A 14,635-nucleotide genomic window follows, 5' to 3' on the forward strand; every position below is an offset into this window, starting at 1 on the left:
AAATTTCGAGGATGATTCAAGAAATGTACCAAATCAACTGAAAAAAACTGTGCAGATTTAATGCATGAATAATTCTGACGACTTGAGTCTGCAGGGTTGCCAGGTCTGCGTTAACTAGCCCAATGGTCAATCAAACATAGGCCAAAAGTAGCCCATGACCACATCCCAAATATTATCCAAAATCAAAATATGCCTTTTCCATACCCAAAATACATATTTTTAGGATCCCGTTTTCAAAATGTTGGTGTCATTTTACAGGAAACCCTTTGAAGTTACATAAAACACTGCTAAAAGTGATAAACATGTAAGTAGTTTGTCTGTAATACCCCCCCCCCCCAAAATTTTTTTTTTTAAAAAAATTAGACACTTTTTGATTTGTTTGTTATTTTATAAATTCAGTTTGTGTAACTCAGGCCCAGTGTGCTCTAGGTTCCTGCAGACAGTTTGGGCTGTTTCCACTAAATTCCAGAAAATAGTGGAAAAAAGAAGTCATGTTGTATGCAAGATTTATTCAAATTGATCTGAAGAGAGGACCCCAAATAATATAATAAACACCAAACTTTCCGCAGGGTGCTAGAGCTCTGAGTTACATACTTTCACAAATCTTTTTTTTCTTCTTTTTCCCAAGGTTTACAGCGTAGACAACCTATACTTCGCCTGTTTAGAAGTAGCTCAATTCTGTGGAAAACAGATATGATAACAGATAACGTGAAATATGCGTTGATTAATAGTCCAAATTATGCCATAAAAACATATGAGATTTTTAATCTCACCTTTTTAGACAGACGGATGGGCAGAAAGACTGACGGACAGACACAAAGACAGATGAATGGACAGAAAGACTGACGGACAGACACAAAGACAGATGAATGGACAGAAAGACTGACGGACAGACACAAAGACAGATGAATGGACAGAAAGACACACAAATGGACAGAAAGACAAATGAATGGACAGAAAGACAGACGAAGTGACAAAAAGACAGACGGATGGACAGAAAGACACACAAATGGACAGAAAGACAGACGAAGGACAGAACTAGGGCGTAGTATGTCGTAATTTTGAATTAAAAGTTGAATTTATGCCATAAAAGTCACTTATGACATATTAGATCTCACATTTCTCACAGAAAGACAGACACATCTCACAATCTGAAATTTTAATCTCATAAATACGATTTATGTCATAATTATTAGTAGCATGGAATAATTTTGATTTTTTTACACAATATATATTAGCCTATATATAACAAGGTATGACATAAAATTGCAATTTTCCATAATTATTTTTTTAGTATGTCATAATTTCAAATGAAAAGTTGAATTTATGCCATAAAAAGTCACTTATGACTTAATAGATTTTTTAATCTTACATTTTTATCTCATAATTATGACTTTGATTTTGTATAATTTTTCCTTCCCGATGATGGGGCTCGAGCATAGACAGTAAAAGAAAGGGCTCGAGCGGTCGTTATGTGGGAGGCTCGTTCATTGGTTTACGTTGGAAGGCTGACGTTTCTTCGGAGGGCGGGGCCTGGTTTTGTGCTTTGTCGCGAGGGCGTGTTGTTTGAAACGCGGGAATTGGCGGTAGTGATGTTAAGTTGTGACATGACTTTCGGTCGCCTGTATTTTTACGTATCAAATGAACGATTTTAATGTTTTTGATCTCCGTTTTGCAGCTAAAAGTACTCTCGCCACACATCTGTTGTTTTAAATAGATTTAGAGTGGAAGTTTCCCCGGAAAAGGGGGAGTTTGACATGGAGTCCTTTCAGAAAGTGGAGAAGATTGGAGAGGGAACATACGGGGTGGTTTATAAAGCCAAGAATAAAATCACCGGGGAGACCGTTGCTCTGAAGAAAATACGGCTAGATACGTAAGTGTTTGTCATTAGTTTCGTGTAGTTGAGAAGCTTTTCAAATTGAAATAACGTTAGCTCGCATAACGTACAGTCAGACTCTTAACGGTAACGTTAGCCTAGTGACCGACTGTTTATTTTATGCTTACAAGCGATACAAACTAATCTCTTCCGTGATTTACGAGTATACGTGCTTTTTAAAGTCAGTTCACCTCTTAGAGACGATCTGTCAAAGCTGTTGTTGATGTACTGGATTCTGTAACGTTACGTTTAAAATGGTAACACTTCACAAAGTTTCCCTTTGTTAGCATTAACGTTATCGTTAGTCAATGCATCGGGTGTCACGACTCACGAGCAAACAATGAACATTTCCTACAGAAGTTGGTAATAACTCATAGGTTCATAAATGTACTAATGTTCATTAAGTCATGTTTGTTTATAATACATGGACTGTTAATATATTCAACTCAACATGTAAAAACATATTGTGTATGTGGAAAAGAGATTAGGTACAGTAGTCATATTTGTCTTAGATGATGGATGTGTTTGATTGACATGATTGTTTGTTTGGTTTCAGGGAGACTGAAGGTGTTCCCAGCACTGCCATACGTGAGATCTCTCTGCTAAAAGAGCTCAATCACCCAAACATAGTCAAGTATGAGCAATGTCTAAACCTTAGTCCGGTTCATGATTTTAACCAGTACAGAACTAGTCCTTCACATCATGATGTAGAGTCCATGCTCAGTTGTAAACATACTAGGCTTCTTGAGTCTTACAGCTGTTTTCTCTCCCACAGGTTGCGTGATGTGATACACACAGAAAATAAGCTTTACTTGGTGTTTGAATTTCTTCACCAAGACCTGAAGAGGTTTATGGACTCATCCTCTGTTGCTGGGATATCCTTGCCACTCGTGAAGGTGAGTTTAAACAGGTCATGGATTGAGAAATCTTTTGACATATAAGAAGTCATTGTACCTCACTTTAGTCCAAAAACAGCCAGGGATGCAAAATTTGCCATTTTGGATCCAAAATAGATAGTGATCCGTCTAGATCAGATGAGTTTGTCTCTGAGGGCAGGCTTTAAGCAGGAGACCAATCACAGACTACTCTGGGTATGACATCAAAATACTAAGGGAGTGATTCGAAAGCATACTTTAGTTTGCTCTCTAATTGCTATTGTGGTAATTTGATGTCATACCCAGGTCGGTCTGTGCAGCACCGCATCAAATCAAACACACCCAGGGTTCTCATAAAATCATGAGAATTATTTTGTTAGTTGTTCAAAAAAAAAACCTCCTCCTGGTTTAACTCATGCAAAAGAGTGAACAGACATAAAAGGGCTAGTTCACCCAAAATGTCAAAAAAGTTCTGTCATCATTTACTCACCCTCATATCGTTCCTAACCTGTAAGAGTTTCATTCATCTTCAGAACAAAAATGAAGAGCTTTTTGCTGAGAGCTTTCTGTTCCTCCATTGACAGCTACACAACTGACACTTGGACGCTTCAAAAAGTTCATAAAGTGGATCCATATGAATTGAACGGTTTAGTCCAAATTCTCTGAAGAGACTCGATCTCTTTATATGATAAACAGATTTAATTTAGTTGCACATCATTTGTGGTAAATCAAGGATGTTCGTTTGAAATGTGAGAACCAATGAGGTTCATTCTTGTGTAATGCAGCACGTTTGAGCTTCAGCTCTGTTATACTATACTGTCATAACCACAGCGTAATTAAATAGTTATCTTTTGCACACACAAGGTGTTTTGTGCAATTTTATAATGATAGGGTTTGAAATTGACTTGAAATTAGTGGTTGAAGTAAAAATCTAATTTGGCCAGTGACGCTGTGAATTGGCTAGCACTGGCAAAGTTTATGTAATCCGTGCAGATTTAGCACACATACTCCACTCAATATGAATATTTAATATAGTTAATATTTAATACGCGCATTTCTGGCTTACTTCAACATCCAAAATGTTTTTTCACGCTGCTGGCTGGTGTTTTCAATTGTTTTCAATGAGAACGCCGCGTTTTTAGAACGCCTGGAGCACGAGGCGCTGAGCGAGTATTTGCTCAGCGTTTTTTACTGGTCGCTGAGAGTTGAAGAATGTTCAACTTTGAGTAAAACGCAGTGCTCCTCACTGTCACCATGGAGATCCACTTTTGCGACACGACTGAAGCGTAATGTTGTGACGCTTCCCGTCATTTCTGCATTCAAATCTGTTCAAATGCAGCGCTGCCTTCCCGGAATGCTGTGCGGGCGCGTTAAAGTCGCTTGACGTCACCCATAGGAATAAAGTGGAGCGCGGCGCAACAGAAGTGTTGCACGGACAAGTGGATCTCCACCTTCACTCTTCACTCAGTCATCCAATCACAGTGGAGGAGGGGCGGGACCAATACTACACAGACCAACTGGCACATTCTGCGTGTCATCATCAGATAAAAACAAGCAATAATAACAGAACAAAATGATTTAAAACAAAAGACAGAGCAAATACTTTACATTGGATCTGCATTTTTATATTGAATCAATACAGAAACAAACTACCTGTGAAATTAGTAAGACTTCCGTGGATTTTCCGTATCATAACAAGCAAAGAGTCTCAACTGAAGAAAAAAAAACGCTGCCTGCCAAAACGCTCTCAAGCGCTCACAGCGAGGCGTTTTCAGCCGGCTAAAAACACTTTGGTGGACACACGGCCTAAGGAACAAACTTAGACGCACTGGTTTGTATGCTTTGAAGTGAATAGTGCAAACCCAAGAAACATAATAATGTGGGCTAACTAACCCCAGTATAAAAAACAAAACCACCTAGCAACGATGAAAGCCTCTGCCGCTTTTTAGCAGACCCTGACCTATCCTGTCTATTTGTCTATTTTTCCTTTTGTGTCTAATGTCTCTCTGTCTGTTTGTGCATTTTTTCAGAGTTACCTGTTCCAGTTGCTCCAGGGATTGGCTTTCTGTCACTCCCATCGGGTTCTTCATAGGGATCTGAAACCACAGAATCTCCTGATCAACGCTCAGGGCGAGATCAAACTGGCTGACTTTGGTTTGGCCAGAGCGTTTGGTGTACCTGTGCGGACTTATACGCATGAGGTGAGAGGCAGAAACATTGATCTTGAGTTTTAAAGCAAATGCTTGGTGTGTTTCTATCCTAAATCGGATGGAATAATATATTGCAAAACGTGTTTGCTACGGCTGAAACTTCTTTTTAGGTGTTTGCTGGGAATTAGAGCCGCATTATTCTGGATAAATCACAATCACGATTCTCCCATGATGCTGAATAGACAACTAAACAAAATGCTAATTTCTGCAGTCCTTACATTTTTTTAATTTGATTTTTACTCTGGATGCCAGCCGAACTCAGCCCCGCCCACAATTTTTTTAGGTTGGGCAGTTCGGTCTGGGCTCGATCCATAGAGGAGTAATTATCCCCGAACAGAAACTGTTCGGACCAATGAAATCATCAGGACGGGCTTTAGACGATGACGGACAGATGATCAACAGTAACGTAATCATCACGTCATCAAAGGGGCTTGGATTATATTATTTGATTTGTTCAAATCCTAAACGGAGAGCTTGTTTGTAAATGCATTCACCTTCACTATTTCTCTCAGAAATGATGATCATGTTGGGTAAGTGCTCTGTATCAGTAAAATATTTTATTTTTTTACAACATCGGAAAAGATTGTTTATTCCAGCCTGATTCCAGCGCACATGCAGACAGGGTTGCCAAGTTTTTACAACAAAACCTGCCAACTGCTAGCCCTAAACAATGGCTTCTGGGTTTTCTGGGGAAAAATGGCGTTTGGGGGGTAAAATGTGTGTTATTTTGGCAAGGTTGCCTGCTAAAATTCACACTCATGGGTCTAAATATCACATAATAGTCGCTTCAACCCGCGGACATAGAAAACAACCCGCGGAAAAAACGTGGACTTGGCAACACAGTGAACTCAGTGACATTTGACAATGCCCTGCTCGGTTGCTCTGATTGGTTGTTATTCTCTATCCAATTGATGTCTTTCCTGGTTCGGTTGAAACACGCCTCAGTTGGAAAAATATTGACCTATTCAATTGTAACTATATCATCCTGACCTAATCACTAGTAAAAATGTGAATTGTTGTTGTGCCTTTCTTAGGGCTGGACAATAATTCAATATCAATATATATCGCGATATAATTTTTTTCAATAACGGTGATATGATTTTTAAACACATTTCCGATATTTCGATAAATACATTACAGCGTTCCTCACTGACTGACGTTCTGGGCGCAGCCGTCAGAAAGAGCAGAACACGATTGGCTACTTGCGCGATGACGTACACCACAGAAACGCAGTCAGTGCTCAGCAGTAGTACATTCAGAACAGTGCTGCCAGGATCCTAATGAGGATAAGAAAATATGACCATATCACACCCATCCTTCACTCGCTCCACTGGCTCCCTGTTTCATACAGGATTAATTATAAAATCATCTTACTTACCCATCAATGCATCCACGGAAACGCACCCCCCTACTTAAAGGAACTACTCGTCGCAACACAAAACTCTTCACGCAACCTCCGTTCTGGAAATAAAGCCCTTCTTCAACCATCCACAACTAAGCTCCGCACTATGGGGGATCGAGCCTTCTGCTCAGCCGCACCGCGTCTTTGGAATTCCCTTCCAGAAAACCTAAGGGCTCCTCAAGCCATAGACTTTTAAGAAAGAACTAAAAACCTTTCTTTTTAAACAAGCATTTTTTACTTTTTGCTAATAATTTTTATTATTTTTATTTTTTTTGGTTTTTAATTTTGTTTTATTTGTTTAATGTGTAGCACTTTGGGATTGTTTTTAACTATGAAAAGGGCTTTACAAATAAAATATATTATTATTATTATTATTATTAGTAGTAGGCTGATAGATCCAACCCGGCAAGTTTTAGCTACAAAAGAGTTTCCCTGACCGCAACACAAATGTGACTGAACGAACTTCCACAAGTAAGGAGAAAGAAATAGTTGATAAGAGAAGAAAGACTAACGTTAATTCAGTGGGGTGGAAGTGGTTCGGCGTGTCCCCGGCACTTTTAATAAAGTGTATTTTCATCCCCCGCACTTTTACTGGGTCTCACCGGTCCTAGTCGACCCGCTCCGAGCGGGATTCGAAACGGCATTACCCGGAGCGAGCAAGTTAACAGGGACGCTAAAGACCGCTTTCTCTAACCTCGGTTGATTGCGCGCTTCTTGGGGTCACGGGCAAGTGTATACATAGAAACCAACGTGAATACATCAAGATTTAATTTCAGAGAAAAAAATAATCTATTCATGACCTGTCATTTTATTCGTGTCTAAATATGAGGAGGGCGCTCTCACAGATCCTAAAGTGGAATCGTAGAAACTTACTGTCACACTGGAGCTGCAGCTGAAGGAAAACAATCGTTATGAGCTGAAAGGTGACGACGACAGTCAGACGATTGCGACAATATATGAAAGCAATGAAGGAGCATCATGAGCAACAAAACTGTTTTCAACACTGATAATAATCATAAATGTTTGTTGAGCATCAAATCCTAATATGAGAATGATGAGTGACACTGAAGACTGGAGTAATGATGATAAATTCAGCTTTGATCACAGAAATAAATTACACTTTACTATATATTCACGTAGTGAACAGATGATGTAGATCAGAATAATATTTCACTGTATTACGTTTTTTACTGCATTTTTAATTAAATAAATGCAGCATTAAATATATGCTATAGTTTTGCATAAATGGAAAATAGAGCGCTATGAATTGTTCTTCACTGAAATTTAAAACTTAAAAGAAAATGCTCAATAAACTGCGTCTGCGGCATAGGAGCGCTGTACGCTGTGAAGCAGATCCACCATCTGAAGAAGATCCATCCGCTAGAATATTCTGAGTCAGGCTGAATCCTGGCTGAAGCACTTTTGTTTAATCTATATTAAGAATAATATAATCAGCCTATATTATAGTTTAAACTTAAAGATATTAATATTAATAAAGTGAGAGTCTTATGTTTATTTGATGTTGATTTCACATTTCTTTTTCATATAAAGGCTAAATACAAATAAAAGGTGAACATTAATTTATTTGTACTGGTTTTATTTCTAAAATATTATATAGTTTTATAGGAGGACTATTCATAGACTTGGCAAATACATTTTTCAGAAGTTTGTAGGTACAGACATTCTTTGTGGCAGTTCTTAGTAGTTTTTTCTAAAGCTTTTATATAGTTCATATCGATATCAGAATTATATCGTATCGACTGAAATTAAGAAAAATATTGTGATATGAATTTTGGCCATATCGTCCAGCCCTAGCCTTTCTCAATTGTCAGCATTCCTTCATCTAACCAGCACTAAATTAACAAGCGTTATTATAACAGGCCAAAAAAAACAAAAAACAATCAACACTTACTGCTTCACAAAATCATCCTGGGACCTTAAAAAAAACTTCAAATGGAGACTCTTCATCTCTACTTGTAAAGGCAATATGTAAAACAAAACATAAGATTAAATTACAATATGAAAAACTAATGAAAACAAGAATCTGTAACACAGATGTATATTTGCTTGTTTAAAGCAACAAGCCTCCATAGATTACTATTAAGAAATCAAATGATGTTCTTAGATCCCTCGGTGTAAACTTCAGTTGTTAATTATTAATACATTTCTATTAACCAACTTTGCATGAGTGGATGACCGTGTACATAAGCTACCATCAAACCCTCTGTAACTGCCTTAATTTGATCCTTTTTCATAGGTTGTGACTTTGTGGTACAGAGCTCCAGAGATTCTCCTGGGATGTAAATATTATTCCACAGCTGTTGACATCTGGAGTTTGGGCTGCATCTTTGCTGAAATGGTATTAGTATTATTTTTTTGTGCACATTTGATCATCTTGCTTTTATGGCTGGCTTAAGATGTTTATTTACTTTCTGGCTTTTCATACCAGATTACTCGGAGGGCATTGTTTCCTGGAGACTCTGAAATAGACCAGCTCTTCCGAATATTTCGAACACTGGGCACTCCAGATGAATCTATATGGCCTGGAGTCACCTCAATGCCAGACTACAAACCCTCCTTTCCCAAGTGGGCACGACAGGAACTGTCTAAAGTGGTGCCTCCTCTGGATGAAGATGGTCGAGATCTTCTTGGGGTAAGAGGCCTGACTGGGGCTGGTGAAGCTACTTTGTTGCTATAATTTATTGAGCAGCTTGTAGTTTGACAGAATGCAAACAAGCTGCACTACACTAAAGTATAAGCTAAGAAAAGGTAGTTAACACTTTTTTTTTATTAATGCATCCGCATCTGATGATAGGTGTAATCTGTCCTGACCTGTCTCTAAAACCAAGTCAAATGAACTAAAGATTTGACATGTATTGTGATGATAATCGTTATCGACTGATAATGATTTTGCCATGTCGCCCAGTCCTAATCTAATGTGAGCATGAGGTTTAGTCCAGAGATAAAAGAACAATGTATTTCAGATCAGTATGTTGGCGATTCATTATTCTGAGGCACTCACTCAGTTCCAGTGTCTGTGAGAACAATTTTTCTTTCACAACGCTGGAGGGTGCATAATCAATTTAAGTTGACCGTTTCGCACTGAGAGAAGGTCAAACAAACTTTTTGACAGTGATGGAACCTAATGGATTTGTTTATAAAGCATATAAAATAGCAGCTTTTTTCCTCATTTTTCTTCTTTATACAAATGACCAAAAAATGGACAGTACGTGGATTGGAATATCCCAGCTTTATCTTTAAAGGTATTGACATAGCATTTGTTTTTGATCGGCTCAAGAAAAATTGGACAACTTTGTGTCTCACATTATTCACACTACACATTATTCAATTAAATTCAATATATATATTTCCCCAGTCTTGCTTGAACACACTGATTTCGATGAAGCCCCTCCTTCCGAAATACGAAATGTCCTGTGATTGTTTAGCTGGCCCAGTGTTGTGATTGGCACTGCTTAGCATGTGTTCAGGAAGTGTGTGCCCCCCCCTGAATCGTTTACAGTTCCTCAAAATAGCAACACACCAACAATGCTCCTGAACACGCTTGGTTTTCAGACCATGGGTGAACAGATGGGCGTGAGTGGATTTTGCTTGGACGCCCTTAAGGATGTGCCCAGTCCTTTATTTTTAACCATGTGATTCCTATATTCCACTAGCCTGACAAGCCAGACCCACATCAAGATGTTTGGTCTGGGAACTCACCAACATAAACGGTTGTCTTTCAAACTCCCTCTGCACGCGATAGGATAGCGCTACAACCAACCAGAGCAACGAAGGTGAAACAGAGCTTGTTGATAGATTAAACATTCGCCGTATCCGGTCGGCTAAACTCCGAACACATCTTCCCTTTTTAAGAATGACTTCAGTGCCGCTCTTTGTTCTTTTCTCAGAGAAAAGCTCAACTCCAAGTCTTCCACAGGGTCCCCGCGGAGTCTTAAAAAGTCTTAAAAAGTATTAAATTTCAGAATCAAAATATAAGGCCTTAAAAAGTCTTAAATTCGCGGAAGCATTGCGTTCTAGGTCTTAAATAGTCTTAATTTTCCTACGTCCATGTAACGCTACCTCATTGAAACGCTCTCGCCTCCCGCAGCACGCGAGCACGTGTGTGTGTGTGTGTGTTTGTTCCGTGGTGTTTGTAGTTCTTTCTTTCGCTAGACCAACTATTGTTCGCTCTATTACAACTACAAATTAGGCAAGCATGCCACTTATATTGCAGCCAATCAGCTTTCGTGTTATTGGCACGAGCCTCTTTCTGATCGTACCCCACAGACGCATAAAACAGATTTTATTCTTCAGCTGAGTCTGACGGTCCTTGCAGTTCCGCGATCATGAACGCGAAGGCGAATCTTTCTCACCATCTTGCATAATGACAACATAAAAGTGTAATATACCCGATTGCACTAAATAGAGTTAATAACAGTGATGTAAACGCCGAACTCCGATGTCAGACTGTAACGTTATGTGTTTGCTGCCTGTCAGCGCTCGCGCGAGTGTATTGAATGTGTTATTTTTAGGCTCATTAGCCTAACGTTACTCTTGAACGATCAAATATACACATTATGCATATGTCTATATCCTGATTTGAGTTAAAAAGTTTGGGAACTGTCAGTAAGTACTGGATCTGGGCATTAGTAAGCTCTCAAAGTGAAAGCAAACTAATATAGCTTAACAACAACACAAACGGGGAAAACAGCGCTTACACTTAAAGGAACACTCAAACTTTTTTAGAAATCGGGCTTATTCTACTTTGCTACATTTAGATATGTGGGGAAATGCATTTTAAGCTAAGCTAGCGGCGACCCTGCCAAACTAAAACAATGCATGCACTGAGACAAATGCATTTGCCAAAATATCTAAATGGGGTTTATCCAAAAGAAGTTGAATAAGCCCTATTTCTAAAAACAGTGGAGTGTTCCTCTTTGTATGCATCTTTATGTTGTATTTATTTTTCCTATTGTCATTTGTTTATAAGTATATATTTTATTACTGACCGATTACTTGATTACGTAATTACAACGTTTTACTTATATTAAGCAATTGCTTATTGCTCTGGTCTACTTTTAAGATGTTGGTCATATTTCCCACCCCAAGCGATCGTGTTATTAAAGATAGATAGTGCACTACTGGAACAGCCTTTTTTGTTTCTGTACTATGCCTACCAAACAAGATTCATGCATTTTGTTAGTTTTATTGCCATGTGTGATCATTGTGCATCTAACATAATAATATGGTTAATGTTGCATCCTAATTATGAAAAAATAAAAATGTATGAAAGTGACCACCAAAAAAAAAAAAAAAAAAAAAAAATATATATATATATATATATATATATATATATATATATATATATATATATATATATATATATATAAATATATATTAGGGCTGGGTATCGATTCAGATGTTCAGATTCGATTCGATTTTGATTCACAAGTCCTCAAATCGATTCAATTTCAATTCTCAATTCGATTTTTGATTCAACTCAAATGAATATAGATTTAATAAATACTATAGGTATTTATAAAAAAGAACAGTGAACATAAATGTGTAATTAAAAAGAAATGAAGAGCCACAATCATGTATGTTAAACTTTTTATTTTAGGTACACCTGAGTACATTAAAACAGAACGCAACTCTATATTTCAAATCCATACAATTGTTAAATACAATTTTGATGCAACTTTATTTAAAAAATGTATCAGTATTTTATGGATATTTTGATATATTTATTCTAAAACATAAAAAGCTAGGATATTGGATGTTTTTTTATAGCAATTTTCAGTACACGACAAGCTTTTCTTGCAATTTTGCTGCTCATGTGTGCAAATTTACTTTTCATACATGAGAAATGCGTCCATTATTTTTTTAGTCTATGGGTGAGTAGTTGTCGTGGTAATGGACAACAACACCTTAACTGACTTAAGCTGACTGTGGACTAACTATTATTAGAGGAAATCTGTTTATAATATAAGCTAATAGGGTTTGAATTATTGATCCTGCGCTGTATATGGACTATAATTTGAATATGTCTATAATGGCTAACGTACGTGCTTAAGTGACTGCTCAAGTTTGATCCTAATGCAAGGCAAGCATTCGCGTGTATGTAATTATTTTTAGCGGTTGTGTGATTGGCTGTGTGTGTGTGTGTGTGTGTGTGTGTGTGTGTGTGTGTGTGTGTGTGTGTGTGCTCGGCTGTGTGAGTGTTGTCACATAAAATGGTTCCGTAGATTTTTAGTATTACTACAGCATTTCACCTCAGCTTTATAAAATGCGACAACGCACCGGATGCTGCCATTTAAACACTGAATGGATAAATGATGTGTGCCTCTTGCTCCTTTGTAAGATCACGCAAGGCAAATGGGTGACATCTAGTGGAGAAGACTAGCAATTAGATTTACGTTAAGCTTATGTTCAATGTTAGCGGAAATAAATATTTTTAAAAATCGATTCATGGCATTTGAGAATTGATTCCGAATCGACCAGATTTTAAAAACCGATTAATCGAAAAATAGATTTTTTTTGCCCAGCCCTAATATATATATATATATTAATCCTGGTGGGATTGAGCAATGAATAATAAGTTCACTAATACTTTGTTCAATTTAAAATAAATTAAATAATATAAGTTTAAGTAATTGAGTGATTCTGGATTTCTTATGCATGTTTTTTTATTGCGCAATATAGGTCTTAAATTTTATTCATAATGGTCTTAAAAAGGTCTTAAAAAGTCTTAAATTTGACTTGGTAAAACCTGCAGAAACCCTGTTCCAGAGTCGCGGTCAGAGCTGATTCGAAAGACCGCCGTTCGCCAGTTTCTGTGTTTACTAGAAGCACGCAAACGAAACTCGGCCGCCATTATGTTAAGCCCCGCCCACCGACTCTATTCACGATGTGATTGGCCCGACCAGAGTTTGGTTTTTACAGCTCAGAAGTGTATTGAGTTGCTAGACGATACTCGTGGCAGATTAGATTTGCTGCTCTAGATTTCTAGGCTAATATTCCACAATTTTTACCTGAAAACAGTATTCAATTTATTTTAATATTTCTAGTTTTTAACATCTTTTTTTTTGTCCACAGCAAATGATGATCTATGATCCTAACAAGAGGATCTCGGCCAAGAACGCTCTTGTTCATCGGTTCTTCCGTGATGTCACCATGCCAGTGCCTCCCTTACGCCTCTGAACTGTGATCATGTGACCAGAACTTCAGCACCAGTGGACTGAGTGTTGGGTCCACTTTTTCTGAGAATGATTTCCCTGCTGTTTGGAAATTGTTCAGTTTTATAATCTATGATCAGTTGTACCTTTTCTCAAGTCACTCCGGTTTATTTTAATCTGAAGTTTATCCATTGCAACCTTTGCATCTCACTGGAAAACTGTTGTGCTAGGAGTAAGCATTTCAATTAAAATGACCTGGAAGATGTAGATTTGCATAGACGAGATGTGGCGTTTCCTCATATCCTCGTAGTTTGGAGATGACATTCCAAGGTTTTGCCAGAGGCTAATATAACGTGTGAAATTGTGTTATTCATGTATGCCGTAAGTGCATATCACACTGAGTGCTCTGCCTTAGACCGAATCAAACAGTTTAGACTGCCATTCTTTTTTTTTTTAAAGATTATATTATTCTATTAATTATTTTAAACCTGATTTGATTCATAAAACAGTTCTCTGCAGCTTTAATTAAACTCGTTACATTTTATTTACATTGTGTTACATATTGCTTCCACATTCTGTTTTCTCAACCAATCTTTCCAACAGGCTAATTATAAAGGTGAAATATTAAAGGGCGTGGTCAGAGTATTAGATTTTAAAAGCTCTTTATCAACGCACCATTTAAATGGCAATACACATAATGGAATAAAACCATAAAGAATTCATTTTCATTTAAAGCATCTTGTCTCAGTATAAAATGCTAGTTAGATCAGTTTCGGTCTACTCATACAAGTCATGCATTACTTTGGAGAACTCGATAGATATTTTTGATAGTCAATGTAAGGAAATGAATGATATTGATCAAACTAAAATAAGTAAAGTCATTCATGTTCTGTTAAAACCATATTTTGTGCTTCTTATTTAAGCTGTTTTATGTTTAAGATTATTAAGCTTGCAGCAAAAATAAATCCATGTTGTAAATATGCTGCATACACTGAAGTATATGCATAAGAAACGCATCAAATCCTTAAATACATTTGAGAAGAGACCTAGCCTTAAAACGTACTTATTTTCATGCTAAAAGTATTTCTTTTTTTAGA

At 37.4% G+C, this 14,635-nt stretch overlaps 1 protein-coding gene across 1 annotated transcript; it reads left to right on the forward strand.

Moving 5' to 3' along the window:
* The first annotated feature begins 1,540 nt into the window (after positions 1–1,540).
* Positions 1,541–14,086, forward strand: cdk2 (cyclin dependent kinase 2). The gene is made up of 7 exons (XM_067431075.1): positions 1,541–1,873; positions 2,433–2,510; positions 2,652–2,772; positions 4,782–4,952; positions 8,621–8,722; positions 8,813–9,016; positions 13,459–14,086. The coding sequence occupies exons 1-7, from the start codon at positions 1,758–1,760 to the stop codon at positions 13,561–13,563; spliced, it is 897 nt and encodes a 298-aa protein (XP_067287176.1). The 5' UTR covers positions 1,541–1,757; the 3' UTR covers positions 13,564–14,086.
* The last annotated feature ends 549 nt before the right edge of the window (positions 14,087–14,635 follow it).

Source organism: Pseudorasbora parva, chromosome 22, assembly GCF_024679245.1.
Source record: "Pseudorasbora parva isolate DD20220531a chromosome 22, ASM2467924v1, whole genome shotgun sequence".
Lineage (NCBI taxonomy): Eukaryota > Metazoa > Chordata > Actinopteri > Cypriniformes > Gobionidae > Pseudorasbora > Pseudorasbora parva.